Source organism: Callionymus lyra, chromosome 1 (genome assembly GCF_982586985.1).
Source record: "Callionymus lyra chromosome 1, fCalLyr1.hap1.1, whole genome shotgun sequence".
NCBI lineage: Eukaryota > Metazoa > Chordata > Actinopteri > Syngnathiformes > Callionymidae > Callionymus > Callionymus lyra.
Window position 1 is genome coordinate 17,909,484 of NC_141818.1, and position 18,993 is coordinate 17,928,476.

Consider the following 18,993-nt stretch of genomic DNA (forward strand, 5'->3'; position numbering starts at 1 on the left):
GCAATAAGGTACTTCTAAGACATTCATGTCGAACTTAAATCTGTTCATGAGGACGTTGATAGCCTTTGAGTAGATTAAATGCAGCCACAGTTTCCATTATATTGTAGAGAATAGAAATATATGCAACATTCTTAAAGTTGAATAATGAAAAAGAAAAACAATAATTTCATTAAAGCACAGAGACTGTGTATGCCTACCTCAAAGAGCTCCACTGATGTTTATTTTTGAGACAGAATACAATCAAATAAATAAAATAACTTCCAAGAATTGTCACAGCAAAAAGATTGAACCAGGCACCACACGGATGAAGCATTAGTGATTTCCAAAGTATTGCAAGTAACCAATAAAAACATACTTTTCTACCACAATTTACATGATCTCGCTCGATCCTGTCATACGCTGTTTTGATGAAGTTTTCACTAGTTCTAAACAGAACAGAGCATGAATCAGCAGCAAGAAGCCATACAAGTGTAAACCATTAGCCCAGAAACCTTTAAACCATCCCTTATTTGTCGAATTTTGCACATTTCAAAAACAGGTGACATTTGTTCAGAAGTTGTTACTTTGGTAACAAACAGAAAGATGAACAGAGACACAAACACTCCAATAATTGGTAGGTGTAAAATAATAATGAAAAAAAAAAAAAAGACTACTAGCAATCCTTATAAATACAATGACGACTCAATGGATACATTAAAAAATATCTATGAACTACAATATGTTAAGGTAGAAAACGGTGGATTTAATAGGCTCTTAAGGTAAAAAAAAAAAACTTTATTGATCTTTATTGAATTGTTTTTTTTTTCCAATAGCCAATACACTATATAAATAAATATTACTTACTTACTTACTTACATACAGCAATTTTTTTTTTATAAAAAATAAATCAATATAAAATAAGAACAAGAACATAAAGAGAAAGAACAAGATGACACAATCTAAGTCTAAAGATAAAGAACCTAGATCAAAGAAAAACAAGAAAGCCAAAGGATACAAAGACTAACATAGAACAGAACATCCAGATACGTTCAACTTATATTGAAACTTTGAGCAGTTTGTCAGTCTCAGCGCACACTACAATACTTATTGATCATCTGGTCTAATTCATATATACTTGCAGTTGTATAGTTAACAAACTAATGTGTCTTATTATAGTTCTAAAACGTGTGTTTGTGAATTTGTAATAACTGGCCTCACTGCCTCACTGAATAATCGCGCCCCCCAGCGGCGGGTGCAGGAGCAGCAGTCAAAACTCACCAACTAATGTGGACCCAGGTACGACTCTCTCTCTCTCCCTCCCTCCCCCCCAGCGTCCCCCTCCTTCTCAGTCCTCCCCTCACTCTCTCCTCCCTCAGTCAGTGTCTGGTCTGTCACAGACGCGCGTCCACCGACTGTAGTGCGGCTCCTGACGCCTCTTCTTCTTCAAGAGTCTGCTCTGGAATATCGATCAGTTTCGAGGGAGGACAGGTACTGAAGACACCGAACCCTCCGTGATTATTCCTCCAGAATCCACCGGATAAAGTCACTCAAGTTGACTCCTTTTTTTTAGTAGTGATCGCTTTTTTCTCCAACTGAGGATTCTCTGGTGCGCCTTCTGGAGATCCTGGACGTCCCAGAAATGGTGGGCCATCTACATCTGCAGGCGATGGATGAAAGTTTGAAAGGAAAGAACCGAGAGGGGCTGCTCGACAGTCCGGACTCAGGTCTACCCCCGAGTCCGAGTCCGCCCTTCTGCTCCCTGTCTCCGGGGCTGATCGAGTCGCGCTCCGGCAGCTGCACGACGCCCGTGGAGAGCCACCATGGAGCGGACCCGGAGAAGACCAGGGACGGGAAGCTGGTGAGATACACGCTGAAGATGCTGCAGAACTTTATTCATGTGTCCAGAAGCGCGCGTTCCGATCCACATTCGGTAACTTTCTCCAAAAAACAGTTGGTGCACGAGAGGGTTTTCTAAACGGGGTTCTGAGGGTCAATGAGCTGAGGGGCCTCAGGGGACCCCCAGAGGTATCAGCTCGGGGCCAAGGTATGCGAAGAGCCAACTATATTTTGACCACCACATGATTTTGGGGGTCACCGGAAATAGTTTAAATGCAGGTTAAGTTGGAAAAGATTTGAAAAATAGTATAAAATAGTAATAATTACAGAAAATAAAGGTGTTGTTTAGTTCAAACTTAAAATCTGTACATACTAAAAAATATAGAAAAATAATTTTATTATTTATTTTACAGAAGAAATAACTTCTATTTTCCTTCACAGTTAATTGGGGCCTGATGGGGCCCTTCAAAGGGCTCGCATGTATGCCATTGTTCATTGCCAAGAGTTAAAAATTGAGTTTTACATGTGCTTCGTGTTATTTTAAAGTTGACTTTAAACATATACACAAACTCCGTTCAAACATTTCACTTTTCTTTCACGTTCATGCTCGTCCAAACTTACTTTGGTCTGCCATTGGCTCCGGTCTTGAGTTGCTGGTTCAATTCTGACAGATCCACATTCACATGAAAACTATTATGTTATTAGAAACCATCACTTCCTGGTCCTAATCCAACTTGTTTCTGCTGCTACCGACTGTGCAATAATCAAGTGATTCAACTTGACAACCAAGTACTGCAGAAGTTGCCAGATCTATGTGTCAGTGCTGATCCCTTCTTAGGCAACACAACGTTTTTGTTTTTCAAAAAAGTTTTAACTCTTTTCAATGAGCTTTATTCTGTGAATTTCGCGCACAGATACTATCCAACCTACTGTCCTTGTCGACTTCCACACGGCTTAATCTCATAATTGAAGCAAAATAAATGCATCTACTGTATGTACTGTAAACAATGTCTGGTGAAAACAAATGTATTATTATTTGTTCAACATGTTATACACACATACTGTGTGTGTACAGAACAGATAAAGCATCACTGAGCCTAAAAACAAACTTTGAAATCCACCAAAAAACATCTGTTTTACGTCAAGTAAAACTTTGGAACTAGAGACACATTTTGTCCTTGAAAGTCAGGTAGAAGATACATTTGGAAATGTATTTCTTTTCTCAACTGGAATATTTAGATAGTTTGAAAATGTAGAATATTCTAACCAGTGAAACAAAATGCAAACAATACTTTTAGAATTTTAACTACTTTTGTACCATCATAGGAAGAAAAAAGGCAGAAGTGCTTGAGGTTTAAACAAAAGTAAAAAACAAAGTTAGTGCGAACCTGTCAAGAAAAATCCAGATAAACTGATGTTTTTTTTAGTAAATACAACAAGAAAATATATTTTAAAAACCCCTAAAAGTAATGTCCACATTGCAATTATTAAGAATTATACAACCATGAGCGACGGTAGGTTTATGATCATGCTTTATATCACAAAGTGTTGGTTTAAACAGTTTAAACTCCATTTATTGAAGCTTTTACTTGACAGGAATAAAACGTTCTCTACATTTACAACCATGCTCTAGATAACCCTAGTTCTATAAACATGTCCAGCTCCCAACTCGACAGTCTGCAGGATCGTTTTGTGAATTATGTGGAGTGATTGACCTCAATAATTAACATATATATAGAATTTAATGTAAAATCCTCATCATTCCCAACTACCAAAGTATTTAATTTTGAACTAAAAGACATCTTTTCACCACCACATGTCAAGTATGGCGGTGATGGTTCAATAACAGGCGTATAAAGATGAAATAGTTGGATTCACAGCCACTAAACGGCCTTTAACTTTCCACAGATACCCTTTAATGAGACGTCCTGTGATTTGTGTGACACGCACGTCAAGACGGACCTGTTAAGAGAACTCTTCCCGGGTCACTCCCAGTTTCACAAAGACTTGCGAACGTGTCTGCGCAGGTCGAGGTGGCTTTTAAAGTGTCTGCAGGAGAACTCGTAAACGCAGAGGTGCATCCTGGGAGTTGCGTGACACATATTTTTGCTGAAACAGGAAAAAGTAGTTAATGACTGCTGAGGTTCACATCAGCAGGAAGTCTAGCCCCCCCACCAGCAGAGATCAGGGTCCCTGACTCGTCTTGTGAGTGGCTGCATGGAAAGAATCATTTCCATCAGGAGGTTTTTTAACAGTTTCCTGCGCCGACCGTCTGCTCGCAGACTTACGTGTCCTTTTCCTCTCAGATCTATTTTGAGTGTTGTTTTTGAACGCCACCTAAGAACAATCCTCACACTCTATTTCGGGGTTGAGGGCGGCGGGCGGTTACATAAGTCTTTGATGACAGAATCCATCTAATAAAGTAGAACATGAAGAGGTGAGATCAGTGGATGAGGATCAACTGAAGACTTTTCTAATCTTCTGATCAGTTCATTATGAAGCAGGTTGAAGGTCTACAGCTGCTGGTGAAGTCGACTCACTAGCCAGATGTTTCAGTCTCTTCTTGTTGTTCTCTTTGGAGACCAGTGATGGTCTTGGTGAGTAAAAGAGTAGATCGGAGCTCCGATGTGTCCTTGGCCCTGTTGCCGCCCCCCCACCGGGGTGGCATGCACGCCGGGCTGCAGCGCCGGCATGTGACCGCCTCGCTGTAACGTGAGAGCGAGCAGAGTTGCAGCTGAGGTGCCATTTGATTCCGAGCGGTCAACCGAGCTTCATGCGGAGTCACGATGTTGCATCTCGAGACAGGAGATGATCGATGGGTTTTTACACGGAGAGCTAGAGGAGAAGAAGGCTGGCTACAGTTGCAGCATTCTAAGCTGCCCATGTGAATATAGTCAGCTACGATGAACGCATGACTCAGTGTTTGGTACCAGTTCGAAGAGTTCTGTTGGTACTTCATTTAATCTTAGGTGGTGATGTGGTAGCTAACCATTTTAAGTTGTTCGAAAGGCGAGTAACGATTTGACAAAGTTAGAAACTAAAGTATTTACTATGCAAGTACCGTAACATCCAAGACGATCTGCCAGGAATAATCTGACAGAAGCGAAAAAAAAACGTATTATAAATTAAAGAGTTTATAATTTTTCTCCAGCACTTAGCATTCCAGTCAGTTCCACTGGCTTAAATAAAAAGATCATAGAAAGATTTTAGGTCATCGTGGACAGAAAAGGAAAAAAATCGACCTGCTCTTTTCTTCTAACCAAAGACTGGAAGAGTGAACTAGCTTGAGAGATGACAACTGCATAGATTACCAAGCGTTCCCTCAGATAGATAACAAGACACGAAGAAACTTCTACAAGATGCTCGATAAAAGCCGCATCTCTTAACTACTGTAGGGTTTTAAACTGAATCAGACAAGTGGCCAAAATCCTTGGAAAATCGTCAAAGCATCATGTTTGTCCTACTTTCCCAAACAATTTTCCTTCATTCGATATCAGTGTTATGTGGCTCCTCTGTAATATTGTAGACATTAATAATCTCTTTCCGATTATCTTGAACCTATTTATAAGGAGTAAAATGATCATTGATATACTTCGAGCGCACGATCTGGAAGGCAACACAAAATGACTAGGCTTTGACAAAGGAAGTACTCTTGGAAGTTCAATGAGGTTACTTGACAATTCAAGACCAATTAAACAACCATAACAAAAATAAAGTATGCGTCTAAAGGTTCCAAAACGATTTTCACGAAATATAGACTTTTCTCAGTCAGTGAAGCGTGCACATTAATTGCTTATAAATAAAGTACAATGAATTTTGAAAACCTGTTCTCAAAGTCAGACAGTGAAAACTTCATGAATCCAATCAAATTACTGGTTTAAACACAAGCAGCAGATGCTTCAGGGATAATCCTGCTTCAGTCTTTGACTCTTCAGCGGCCCTGCTGACCAGCTGCTGCACAACACTCGCCATATCTCCTACTACGTTAGGCCAACATCTGCCGGTCCACACACACACACACACACACACACACACACACACACAGGCCATGTCTGGGTCACAGTGTTCGCCCGTCTGAAGTACAGCGAGACCTTCTGTGTAGCAGATTTACCAGCAACACTTCATCGTCACGCCGTCATTACGTGAATTAAAACAGAGGTGTTGCCGCGGCGGGTGTGTTTCCAGTCTGATTGCAGCAGAAGTCGACCAAATTGTACGGATTAAAAAAGGGTGTTTTCCTGAAGAGGGTGGGAACCGCAGCGGTTTCAGTTTGGCTTCTGGTTCTGTTCAAACTTCTGTATTTATTGCATTTTTTTTGACTGAAATTCTTGGCTACTAGTGTGTGATCGTTATTGTTCCCTTTTTTACAGTTGCCCTACTTGATGCTGAACACCACAGGAGACACAAGGTCTCGCATGTACCCCGTGTTTTTTGGGGAAAGCATTGAGGTGAACCCAAAACCAGAGCAAGAAATCAAGTAAGCTACTTCGCTAATACTCGGCCTGTGGACACTTTCTTACACATCCTCTCTTTCAGGTGCAACTCACAGGTCAAGTACGACTCGGACCGACACTACCAGGACAGGGTGTGGTGCGCCCCCGTTCCCACGCCGACCTCCTACAGCGAGTCGGTAGTGGCGGTGCAGAACTGCACCTGGAGGAGCTACAAGTCTCAGGTCTACCTGGAGCCGCGGCAGAAGCCCGTCAGCTACCGGAGCACGACCATCATCTATCCCAAACATGCCAAAAACACTTACCGCACCACGCTCACCTACAACGCCACGGGATCCCGCCGCTGGTTCGTCTCCACGGTCCAGCTGGAGTCCAGTGAGGACACGAGTCCCTGCATCATCTACACAGAGGACCTGTAGGCAACTCCTGCCCACACTTGGAGAGACTTGGGACAACCCTGAATGAAAAATGGGAAACACAATTATATAATGAAGGGAGCCCCCCCCCAAAAAAACTTTCCCAAGATTTGAGGAATTTTTCTTTTCAGTGCATCATGGGAAACATGAAAGACAGACAAGTGGATCTCCTGGGTTGGATTATAACCTCAGTGACCCACAACTGAGTTTGTGTGCGAGAGAAGAATCTCACACTCTATGTCAAACCTTTAGATTTTTCTTTATTGTTTGAGATATTGGACCAAATTGTTAAAGTTTCTAATCAATTTGTCATATTTATTTACAGAACAATCTAATCAAAGACGATCAAGAGCGCAGTGACGAGACGGACGAGCGATAATCATATAGTATCTGCAGAAAATTAACTGGAAGAATAAATGTTATTTATTTAGGATGCGTCTCTCGGGATCTGCTTCACCACATTTATCTGTAATTGCTTTCCTGGTGAGCGTCTTCTACATGTGAGGTTTTCTTGAAACTTATTTTTATTTAATCCACTAACGTAGTGCAGCAGAGTCAGAGCTGAGTATGGGTAGATGTTCACCTACATCCAGATCCTTCATGAGTACAACTTGAATGTTGTCTTTGTGTTTTTATTCAATTACTCTGGTTTTCTTTCCATTTTTTAAAAGAAAGGCAGAAAAGAAAACACTAGTCTTCTAGCAAACAACCAAGCACTAAATTATTTAACATATACTAGACTAATGAAGCATTTTCGCATCATGAATCACAATTTAAAACCCTTGTGTTATCTCAGGGTCAAGGTGACCCGAAGGAGAAAACAAATGTGTTTGAGGTATAGCTTGTGTTCCCTCTGTGTCAAGGTGAACAACTTTGGTCTCCGGGTCATGTTGACCCTGAGATAACACCTTTAACACATCCAAGTGTTGAGCTGAGGCCTGTCTTTGATTGGAACGCACACTTTTAGATTCGCTTCAGCTCTTTCTGTTCAAGAAGCGAGTTAATGTTGCTAGTAAATATTAAGGTCACTTGACGTGAAGGATGACATGACGACTCACTATTTCTATTTTTTTTTTTAATCAGACGCTATAAATATTTTGTATGTTAGGAGAAAACTATGTGACGTCTGCCAGCCTCCTTTAAGACTTGCTCGCCAAATATTTTGCTATTAATAGTTAAAAAAGGTTGTTTTAGTTGTCGTATAGTTCGATTTGTGCACCAAATTACAATTTGAATTAAATCTAAAGATGTAAAAGCGTTTGTTCTTTATGTTGTACCTTAAATTTGTTGAGATTTTAAATGTGTACCCCCTGATATTCAGCTGAGGTCCTGTCAGGTGGTGCGTCGGTGCTGTTGAGGGGACAGAGAATTGTGTTGTGAGAAAAAAATACAGATAAGATCGTAATCGTTCTGGGAAGTTGCTGGGTAACTAGAGAGGACGTTGGCAAGAGAAAGAATGACGTGAGGAAGCGATGAGAAAGTTGTTGCAGGTGAAATATGATAAAACATTTTTTTGGTGTGTGATTCCTAACACTTGATTTTGATACTGTAAAAAATATTCTCCTGTTGTATATGTGGCATCAAGGCACTTCATAATTGTCTTTATATTTTTGTACGTCAACCATTGTTCCTGAAAGAAGATTATTTAAAAAAAAAGATGTATATTCTAATTGAATAAAACATTGATCTCAAACCCAAAGAAAATGTGATTCTGGTTGTTTTTCTTCTGGATTGTCAGACATAAAAGATTAATTATTGTTGATTATTTTTTTTAGCTGGGATGCTGCTAAAGATAGCTAACTTAGCATGATGCTATATTACAATCAAGCTAACCGACAATTTTCTAACTATCAAAACTACCATTCCCCAAACAAACACGTCAACAGTATTATGGAAACATTTTAATAAAAATGTTATTATTATTATTTAGTATTAGCCATTAAATATGTGTCCGCTTTAAAGTTGTTTTTACGTCGTTTATCTACTTGGAGTAAGAAATGAAAGTCACCTGCTTGAGTTTGTCTCCCCACAGCTGCTGCTGCTGCTGTCAGTCACGGAACTAGCTACTATCAAACTGTGTCATGGCGCCCCCTGGTGGCATAAAGGAAGTTTGCCATCTGTGAGCCTGAGAAAAACTTTATTTTAATACATTTTATTTTAAGGTAGAACACTCTTCGATTTTACTCTAAAACGCGGCACGTTTAACGTTCTTTTATATCTGGAAAGTGTTGCGATCTTACACTGTGACGTCACTCTGCAACAGAATGTCAAGGATCCGCCTGATTAGAAATACAACGTGGCGTGTGTGAGAAAATCATTCGCTTATTTATTATTTCACATATTTTAAATCGTCAACTATACTGATGAGATGAGTTTTAAACAGCCATCGTAGTTTTTATTATGTAGTTAGTTTTAAGCGTATCTTAGGCATATTTCAAACTTGTTTTTTATAAGTTGAATAATTATTAGTGTTTGGTGTTAATATCCTTTCCGTACATTTATTACAATAAAAAGAAAACATAAGTTGGAGGATGTTTAATAAGTGTTTATAAAAGTAAGACTTAACACAGTAAACACACATTTTTGAACCCATTCTAAAAGGATTCTGTTTTGATCAACCATGTAAAAATGAAAATGTCAAATTTGAAATGACAAATCGTTTGAAACTTCTTTTCTTAATGTGATTTTAAAAATATTAAAGGTCTCTACTTTAAAAATAGCCTCAAGAATTATTCTTCTTCTGCACTTTTAAAATTGTCTCTGAAAAAGAAGCAAGTTAGTAATGTTTCTTAACAGCAAATACATTTGTACACGTTTGTTTTACTCCCGGATGAGTTTCGTGAGAATAGCTGCTTCAATAAAGAGACTCCGACACCATCAATGGCAATAAGCTTTTATTTAAACATTAAGGCAGTGTCTTTTTTGTTTTTGTTTTTGTCATTTTTACACTGCTATCCACAAAGCTTGCTGGTGGGCATGTAGAATTTTACTGTGTGAATATTTTTTAATACCGACCTTGAAGCAAGCCACATAAATATTTACATCTCTTCAGTTTTATATACAATCCTTGCTATTATACAGGGTTATAGTAATAAAAAAAAATGAACAAAATGGCTGAACAATGTTTTGATTTCATCACCCTCCCCTCCCCCCGCACTCAACACTTTTAAACACAACCGCAATCAACCAGTTAATGTTTCATGATGAAATGACCGTGGAAACTTAAAAACACAATGTTTAAAATCATCTCAGTACACTTTAAAAACATGGAGTTAGTTTGTCAATCTTTGAAGGAACAGCTGGATATGGCTTAGTCTGATTATGGACACATTCGTTAAACTTTTCCAGTGGATAAATGATAAAGTAGATTTACAATCCCTGGGTTTTTATCTCTTTTGTTTCAGCTTATGTGATGAGCGACGAGAGCAAAAAAAAAAAAAAATTGCAATCTTGTTTGAGAAGTGCGTACCTGCCACGTGTTCCAATCCAGAGGTTTACAGTCCGTTAACAGTCATTTACATGTAATGATGTCATGGCTGACGATGAGCAAACAGTGATGGAGCAGAAACTTTAACTTTGATGTCGCCAGACGGCAACTCTTTTCCTCTGTGGACTCCACATGTTCATCAGTGTTAGGGAGAGACGACTGCTTATAGAGCTAAAACTAAGGCTAGGATTGATTGGATAAAAAGTCCATACCGTCTACTGTACTGGACGTTTAATTGTATTTGTTTGCTCTATTTATTAACCTGCATGAAAAGAGGGGTGGGGGGAGCAAAATGATTAAAAAAAAGAAAATAGTTGTGCGTCACATGGTACTGTTTGTAAAATAAATGGCACTTAACACTAAGAATATCTCATAACTGTACAAAAACAACCAGGAGAAGGAGCGCACTCCTTTACTAGGCAGCAGGAGGTTAAAGGTCAGACTGTCACAACAGCTCGTAGGTGGGGGGTCATGTCGCTTTTTCAGACGGATGGCTTGTGTTTCACCTCTTGAAGTCGACGAGATGATTAGACCTTTAAAGCGGTTGCAGATTTGGGTCGGCACCGGCTCAAAGCTAGTGATTGTCACTTTGAGGGTGGAAGCCTTGAGTGAAAGAGGAGGGTCCCTCCACGGCGGCGACTTCAAATGCCATTGTGACCAGACTGACGACTAAGTGCTCGAATATCCAAAAAACACAGACATGGTCAATATAAAAACCGTGAGAAAGTGTCACTCGTCTCGGCGCCATCGTCTGAGGCAGAAACGCCCGACGTCGACGGGCCTTTTGCTGCAACTCAGGACAGTAATAAATGATGACATCAGCAATCAACAGCATTGTTTACCCTGTAAACCAATATACCCTCCCCACCCCCCCATAAAACATTCTCTTCCCTCCCCGTCCCCCCCCAAAAGAAATACATCAACAACAAACATTACCATCAAAGTTTACCACCGAAATATACTAAAAGTCTCCGCTCACCCTCCAACCACGGGACTGGACTGAATGGTGGAAAAAGAAAAGAAAGATTCTCCTCCGAGTGTTCATGTAGTGGTAGCAGAGACAGACCCTCGAGTCTCAGGAGCAGCCGTCACAGGAGTGAGCAGAGAGCTGTGTCCGTACTGATAAGGCCAGTGAGAGAAAAGGTATGAAAGTAAAAAAAAAAAAAAAAAAAGAAGTGATCTGTCCAGTAGTCCTGGAGTGAAACATGTAGACACACAGAGCAGCGAAATGTTCCGGCCTGTTGGCGCTCCGGTGCCGAGAATGGAATGTGGTCATGGTGTTGCCTCTGCAAGGGAGGACAGAGCGGTGGACGACGACTTTGGACTTTCAATGGCTCCTGTTACGATGGTGCTGTCGGAAACCCCCCCAGCCCCCTGGGGTCACTCGCTGTCGGACAGAGTCTCGTACTGAGACATGAGCAGAGGTTTGGGCTCCTCCTCCCAGGGCCGGCCCTGCCCGGGTCCCTGACTCTGACCGGTGGGTGGACCGGGAGAGGGCGCCGACACGGTCCCGCTGGGGAAGCGCATCATGAGGGGGTTGCACGGGAAGGGAGTGGGAGTTGAACCTGGAACAGTAAAGAGAGTTAGAGAAGAGGATTAAAAAATCAGGGGGGAGTCCTCACCTGTGGATGAGGGTCGTTCCTCCCACCGGTTGGTGAGAGGAGTTCTTCTGTTGCAGTCTCCTTCCGAGTGGACCGACGACACGGAGGACGGCCTCTCCCCCCCTGACAGACCTGGCCCTGGAGACTTGGCTTTGCGTCCGTTGCTGCGCCCGTTACCCTTGGAGGATTTACCTGCGAGCACAGACCCACGTTAAAGTAAAGTCAAAGAATCTCGACAAACGTTTAGAGTCGCACCTTGAGAGAAGCCGTCGTCCACGCGTCCGTCGGCGGCCCCCATGCCAGCAGGCATGCTCGAGGGAACGGCGGCGTTGGACGGCGGACGTTCCTCGGACTGGTCGTCGTATTTGCCCATCAAGGCCTTTCTTATGATGGCCTCCAGGCCGATGGAGTTACCCGGCGCCTCTGGAGGGGGGTGGGTGCGGACGCTGACAGGTCCTGACAGAAGAAGAGAATCAAATATGATCAGAAATCTTCAGCGAAAACCTAGAACCATCACTCTCTTCATGTATCAATGACTTTTCTCCCATTCTCACTTTCAGATTCTGATCTAAAAAGATTATATCCCTGAAGATTTCTGGAAAAAGTGAAGCTCCATTGATGGAGAACAAAAGTTTGATTAAAGAAAAAGTGTATTAGATTAAACAAAGTAACAAATTCATGTCGTGCACGTGCACATGACTTTCACCAGAGGAGGGAACAAAGATACCACTCAGGGATTTTAAAACGGCTGTGGCTTTTGTAAGAAAATGTAATTATCAAAAAAAACACTGGCAAATAAATCCCTGCAACTATAAATGACTTGTGTTTGAGAGACAGTCATATCGTCAGTTATATGACTTAGGCCAGTCTGTCAAACTGAGCCTGAGAAACCTGGGTGTTGTATTTGACAAAGACATCTCTCTAGTTCAACACTGCAGGAAACTGACCAGAAACTGTTTCCTGCAGATAACTACAGCTGAGGTGGGAGAGTCTGTCCATAGGACAACAATCAGTCGTGCACTGCACAAATCTGGCCTTTATGGAAGAGTGGCAAGAAGAAAGCCATTTCTCAAAGATATCCATAAAAAGTCTTGTTTAAAGTTTGCCACAAGCCACCTGGGAGACACACCAAACATGTGGAAGAAGGTGCTCTGGTCAGATGAAACCAAAATCGAACTTTTTGGCCACAATGCAAAACGATATGTTTGGCGTAAAAGCAACACAGCTCATCACCCTGAACACACCATCCCCACTGTCAAACATGGTGGTGGCAGCATCATGGTTTGGGCCTGCTTTTCTTCAGCAGGGACAGGGAAGATGGCTAAAATTGATGGGAAGATGGATGGAGCCAAATACAGGACCATTCTGGAAGAAAACCTGTTGGAGTCTGCAAAAGACCTGAGACTGGGACGGAGATTTATCTTCCAACAGGACAATGATCCAAAACATAAAGCCAAATCTACAATGGAATGGTTCACAAATAGACGTATCCAGGTGTTAGAATGGCCAAGTCAAAGTCCAGACCTGAATCCAATCGAGAATCTGTGGAAAGAGCTGAAGACTGCTGTTCACAAACGCTCTCCATCCAACCTCACTGAGCTCGAGCTGTGTGCAAAACTGATAGAGACATACCCCAAGCGACTTGCAGCTGTAATTGCAGCAAAAGGTGGCGCTACAAAGTATTAGCGCAAGGGGGCCGAATAATATTGCACGCCCCACTTTTCAGTTTTTTATTTGTTAAAAAAGTTTAAATTATCCAATAAATTTCGTTCCACTTCACGATTGTGTCCCACTTGTTGTTGATTCTTGACAAAAAATTAAAATTGTATATCTTTATGTTTGAAGCCTGAAATGTGGCGAAATGTTGAAAGGTTCAAGGGGGCCGAATACTTTCGCAAGGCACTGTATGTGTCTTCTCGATTAGACTATTGCAACAGTTTATTTTTGTGTCTAAACAAGAAGGAGCTTTCTCGCCTGCAGTTAATACAAAACTCTGCAGCGAGAGTTCTGACCTGCTCTAGTAGAAGAACTCACATTTCTCCGATCCTTAAAACTCTTCACTGACCAGTTTCTTTCAGGATCAATTTTAAAATTCTGGTTCTTACTTTCAGATCTATTCATGGTCAGACTCCTCCTTACATCAGTGATCTGATCCAGCCTTACACCCCAGCTCGGGCTCTGAGGTCTGTGGATCAGAATCTAATGATGGTTCCTGAACACGGTTCAGGACCAGAGGAGAGAAATCCTTCCAGGCTGTTGCTCTTAAGCTTTGGAACGATCTTCCTCTCCTTCTGTGTTTGATGATCTACTGACTCCTTCAAGAAATATCTTGAGACCTTTTTAATTTTGCAGGCTTTTCCATGATTTTCTGGGACTCCTGTGTTTGTCTTCTGTGTCTTGGCCTTTTAGAGTTTTTAAATTTGTAGGTATTTGTAACTGTGTATTGTTTTTAGATTGTTAAAGCGCTTTGTGGCCCTGTTCTAGAAAGGCGCTTTACAAATAACTATTACTTACTTACAAATATAGTGTTACTTAAACTGTTAAGGGTCTTGAGATGATTTGGCACTTTTCAATAACTAAATCAAATCAATTGAAATTCAAATTGAATTTATCTTGGTCTGATAATATCTTAACAAAGAGGCTCCTTTAACTGAACTGCATTGAATGATGAATGATGAACGTAAACTCCAGAAAGTAAACTGACCTGAGGTTGTCGACGCTGGCATGTTGAAGATCTCTGTTCCCGGCTGGCCGGCATCTGAAAGGCATTTTCAGGAAACATGTTGAGACACTGGAAATGGTGTTTGTTAAAACACTCTTAAACACAACTTACTGAAATCACCTTCATTTCCCACCACCGTCATTTTCCTGATCATCTCCTGCTTCTGGTCCCTCACGATGGCCGACGTGGTCTCGGTCAGTTTGCTGAAGAACGCTGGAGGCTGCGAGGCGTTGGGAGGAGAGCGAGAGCCCGTCCTGTGACCAGAGGGAAAAGTCAATAAACAAACTAATGGTCCAACGACATATTCACATTATGCTGTCTCCAAGTCTCGCAGATTTATTTTTTCGCATTACTGGTACTGCGTGTTGAAATATATTCTAGCAAGATAGTCAGGAACGGCAACTTCACACCTCACATCGTTAGAAACGGGTGATTTATTTGAACGACAGATCATCTTTTACACGAATATGCAGGACGCACCCACCTTACTTATGGTGCCAAATGAACAGTGAACTCATATCTACACACTGCTGTATTTATTGACTGCTGATTATCTGGCCATGTTTCCATGTCAAAAGTTTAGGACAGTTGTGATTCGTTGGCTGGGCGGCAAAGCATAACCAGAGCTGTTCAGGTCAGCGTTACCCAGTGCCGTCTAAAGGGATCACACCTTATTTGCAAAGTTGTGTTTGCAAGATTAAATAGATTTTTGTTTATTAACAAGTGAAAAATTAAACAGTCACTACTTTTGATTAATGCAGGGATTTTCAGAACATAACCACTGCATTTAACATAGGGAACAAGGCGGTTTTTGAAGCGTTTCATGATTCAAATAACTTTGATCGTTGATTTAAAAAGCAGGTCATGTGTGTATGGTATCATCCTGAGAGTGACGTCTCACCCCTGCTCTCCCAGCTCTGGTGGGTACGAGGCTGATCCCTGGATGTCGGGCTCAGAGTTGGCTGCAGCAGGAGACACCGGCTCGATGCCGTCGTTCGATGCGCTCGAAGGTGAAGTCTTGGACTGTGGAGGGGACCTGGAAGCAGGTACAAAAAAAAAAGGGTTCAGCATCTAGTCCTCCTCACTTGTGGGTCCACAGTGTGGTTATCAACTCTAACCTGTCTCGGTTACGTTCACCACCAAGGCCATCTTGGTAGCGGGACGCTTGGACAGAATCCTGCAGGTTGGGCGGAGGCTGGGAGGCACTAGGTGGACGGGTCAAGTCCAGGACGGGAGAACCATGATAGCCTTGCTGCTGCTGATGTTGTTGCTGCTGCTGCTGCTGCTGCTGACTCTGCCGTGTGTAATCTTTAGTGATCACCTCCTGTGAACAGAGACAAGCATCGTCCACCTCCGTCCTGCATCTACTGAATCAAAATAACTCTTAAATCTGAACGTACACTGATGTGCTGAGCCAGAGTGACCACCCGCTGACTGCCTTTGACACACGGAGAAGGCGGCTGTTGACCGGGAGACAGCCGGTCGTCGGGTGGCGGGCCGTACAGACCGTGTGGCTCCGCTTTCTGTTGAGCTGAAAGTCAAAGCCCAAACCAAACACCAGGCACGCACACACACGCAAACAAAGACGGGTCAAAGTTAGTCTCGCACGTGCAGGAACTGGAAGAAATATTGCAGAAAGATCAGAACACGAACACGACTTACAGAGGAATTATAAAAGGAATAATTATATTGAAGAGTAGAAGCCATGCTGTCACCACAATTAAATAAATAAGAACAAGTCTAGATGAACCAGAACCAAGATCTTTACATACATATTTAGCTGTACTTCATTCTTGGTTCGTATCGTCTATATAGACACAATTTATATCAATAAATGTGATAAAGATAGCTTATAAGATGAATGAATAAATCTATTTTTAACATTAGATATTTGTTCGTTTTGTCAACTCTTCATCCTTGGCAGATCTCAGAGGGTATAGTTCTCCAGGAAATGACAAACTTTGTATCAAATATATGTACGGAATGCATCTGAATTTCAGAGCTCATCTGGGAACGTAACTATAAAGCTGTCAATCCGAGCAACAGGGCACAATCACTGACATTTTAACAGTCTTCAGTCGTAGAGAATTCATGGTAATCAGAGATGAACTGATCATGCCAAGGATGAATGTAAGACAGGAATGAGCCTGATAAAACCTGGTATTAACAATTGAATTTGAATAAAAACGTAAAAAAAATATATAATTAAGTGAGCTATAAATAAAACGGGTATGGTAAACCTACATCATTTTTTTTTTTTTTAATCACCATTTTTAACCAGGGGCCTTAAACTTAAAAGGGCCACCAGAGATAAATGCTTGTTTATACTGGGAGGTCAAGCTTTTTTCTCTGTGCATCTTTGATAACAATTTGATTCATATGTTGTTGTTTGATTGAGGGTTTGCTTTGGTTACAGTCTGAGAAAAACTATCCTCAAACAAAGACCGGGATAATGAGTTATCAAGACGCTTGCTTTTATCTGGTTTAGGGTGCTGCAGTGCATCTACTACAAAGTTAAAAATATCATAATAAGAAAGCCATACGCTCAACTTTAATGAACACTTCAAGATACCCTCATGGGAAAATGAATAACTATTGTTTGAAAACAGTATGTGTTAAAGATTATATTTGCATCCTTTAACCCTCATCTGATTATTTAAGAAATGTTCTCTATCATTAACGTGGGTTCTAAAGGGTTAATATAACCAATTATGAAAGAGATAGAGGTTATTAAGACCTCTTTAACCTGAGAATCATGTACAGTCGTGCAGGAGGAGCAAGAATCCCCTGCATACGCTGCTAGAGAGACAAATTAAAGTGACTTAGTCATTTACAACTAATGACAGCAGAGACTCTGGGTTAAGCTTTTTATAGCCTGCTCTGTTCTCTGTGGTCCACTTTACAAGTTCGGGACTCTTACAAGGTGCAGCTGGGACATCCATTCTTTCTCTCGGTTTTGAGACGATGTTTCATTGAAACTAACTGTCCTCAGAGCTAAAGTCAATATCACAATCAAATCTTAAATGAAGCTTTAGATACGTGTTGAACAAAATGAACAAATGATCAGTAAAGATAAACGGGAGCATGCTGAGATATTCACGTCTGGAGCCTGTAGTACACCCCCCTCTCCCTTGATGGCTGAACCAGTAACTCCATCAACCTTTCCCTTGTAGACACACCAGTGCTCTGTGGGATCCCAGGGAGGGAGTTTGGTGGTTGCTATCGTTCAGACAGGTGGACGTTTGGAGACGTAGGAGTACAAACTGTGAGCAGTATGATCTATGCTGCGGCTTGTGTTTCAGACAGTAGGTAAACGGTGTGTAATTTCTAGAGTGAGTAGATTTGGATCTAGTGATGAACTTTGACAGCCGAATAAGGAGAGGAGGGGTGCCACAAGAAATCTATGAACAAAATAAATAAATAAGCAGCCACATTTAATTTTCTACTTAAAGGACACCGGGGATGTTTCTCTCCTCCAGAATCAAATTTCAAAATAACCTTTTAATCAAAGTTTCCTTCTTGTTCATAAATTTGGAGGGGCGGAAATTAAAAAAGTATATTCATAGAGGGCACCCAGGGTGGACTTTAAGTTAGTAAAACTTTGAGGAAAAAAAGGTTAAAAAAATTACTGCAAAAAAAAAAAGTAAATGAATTGAGCTGATTTGATAATGCCAACCACCACAGCGTGCAATAGGCAACAGGTGACAGGGGGAGGGTCTGGGTGATGAGGGGGACCCTGGGATCCAGAGCATCTTACCATCAGTGGCGCCACTGGGAACAAGCGAGCCCGTCTCTGCCATCCCCGTTTCACAAGAAATTTGACGCATAATAATTGCGTTTATGAAGTTGGCCGCAGTCATGGTTGTCTTACCGAGTGCTCGGAGCTCTTGTTCCTGAATGGACATCGGTTTGTTTTGAGTCTTTTCCCTACTTGGTGTACCAACTTCTCCGCGACCGGGAGGGTTATCCGACTGTGGGGGGAGCAGGTGTGGCCGGACTGCAGAGGAAGGGTAGGAACCCGGGTACATTCCAACGGGGCTTGGGCTGGAAAGCTTGGGGTCGGGTTTGTGCAGGTCCTGCGCGTGCTTGTGCTGACTCCCCCTGCTCTTGCCTCCGTCACGAAGCTGCTCTTTGGAGTCCATGACGGCTTGATAGGCCTCGGGGGGCACACCAGTCCTCTGAAATTGTCCCGGGTAGTTTGGGTAGCGCGATGACCCAGAAGGCGTGGATCTGTACAGGATGAATAAAAATGAGCAATTACTCAAAACATGAATGTTTTTCTTTGACTGACCGTAAGACTGAGGAGTGGTCGACGGGGAGACTCTTGCTGCTGGTGTTGTGCAGGACACTCGGCCTCTGCTGCACGTTCTCCTGGTTGCGGGGGGACACTGGGGAATGCTGATGGCTGTACGTTTGAGATGAAGGTCGCACGATGCTGCCGCCACTACTGCTGCTGGCCAAGCTGTGCTCGGTACCTGAAGGATCAGGACAAACAGAACTT

General features: G+C 41.9%; 2 protein-coding genes across 5 annotated transcripts in view; one reads left to right on the plus strand and one right to left on the minus strand.

The window, feature by feature from the left end:
• Nucleotides 1-1,352: 1,352 nt before the first annotated feature.
• rflna (refilin A) lies at nt 1,353-8,386 on the plus strand. Of its 2 annotated transcripts, XM_087795617.1 has the most exons (4): nt 1,364-1,467; nt 1,550-1,837; nt 6,186-6,292; nt 6,352-8,386. In XM_087795617.1, the coding sequence occupies exons 2-4, from the start codon at nt 1,619-1,621 to the stop codon at nt 6,683-6,685; spliced, it is 660 nt and encodes a 219-aa protein (XP_087651743.1). In that variant the 5' UTR covers nt 1,364-1,467; nt 1,550-1,618; the 3' UTR covers nt 6,686-8,386. The 2 variants fall into 2 exon arrangements, with proteins under 2 accessions (XP_087651734.1, XP_087651743.1); XM_087795608.1 differs by having other exon boundaries at nt 1,353-1,837.
• A 2,695-nt stretch (nt 8,387-11,081) lies between these two features.
• ncor2 (nuclear receptor corepressor 2) overlaps nt 11,082-18,993 on the minus strand; it is a 66,683-nt gene continuing 58,771 nt past the window's right edge. For 2 of the 3 annotated variants that reach the window (XM_087795645.1, XM_087795629.1), the window contains exons 37-46: nt 18,784-18,967; nt 18,250-18,722; nt 15,893-16,023; nt 15,611-15,816; nt 15,394-15,528; nt 14,604-14,746; nt 14,475-14,528; nt 12,026-12,226; nt 11,792-11,962; nt 11,082-11,734 (exon numbers count right to left, since the gene is read on the minus strand). In XM_087795645.1, the coding sequence (XP_087651771.1) occupies nt 11,550-11,734; nt 11,792-11,962; nt 12,026-12,226; nt 14,475-14,528; nt 14,604-14,746; nt 15,394-15,528; nt 15,611-15,816; nt 15,893-16,023; nt 18,250-18,722; nt 18,784-18,967 (1,883 nt within the window). In that variant the 3' untranslated portion in view covers nt 11,082-11,549. The remainder of the gene's footprint in view (nt 11,735-11,791; nt 11,963-12,025; nt 12,227-14,474; nt 14,529-14,603; nt 14,747-15,393; nt 15,529-15,610; nt 15,817-15,892; nt 16,024-18,249; nt 18,723-18,783; nt 18,968-18,993) is intronic. The other variant, XM_087795637.1, reaches the window with a different exon arrangement.

Bases quoted from the DNA above. Each gene is read 5' to 3' on its own strand.
- rflna (XM_087795608.1), top strand. From the start codon at position 1,619: ATGGTGGGCCATCTACATCTGCAGGCGATGGATGAAAGTTTGAAAGGA. The intron at 1,838-6,185 runs GTGAGATACACG...CCTTTTTTACAG, and splicing joins AGACCAGGGACGGGAAGCTG to TTGCCCTACTTGATGCTGAA. The intron at 6,293-6,351 runs GTAAGCTACTTC...CCTCTCTTTCAG, and splicing joins AAACCAGAGCAAGAAATCAA to GTGCAACTCACAGGTCAAGT.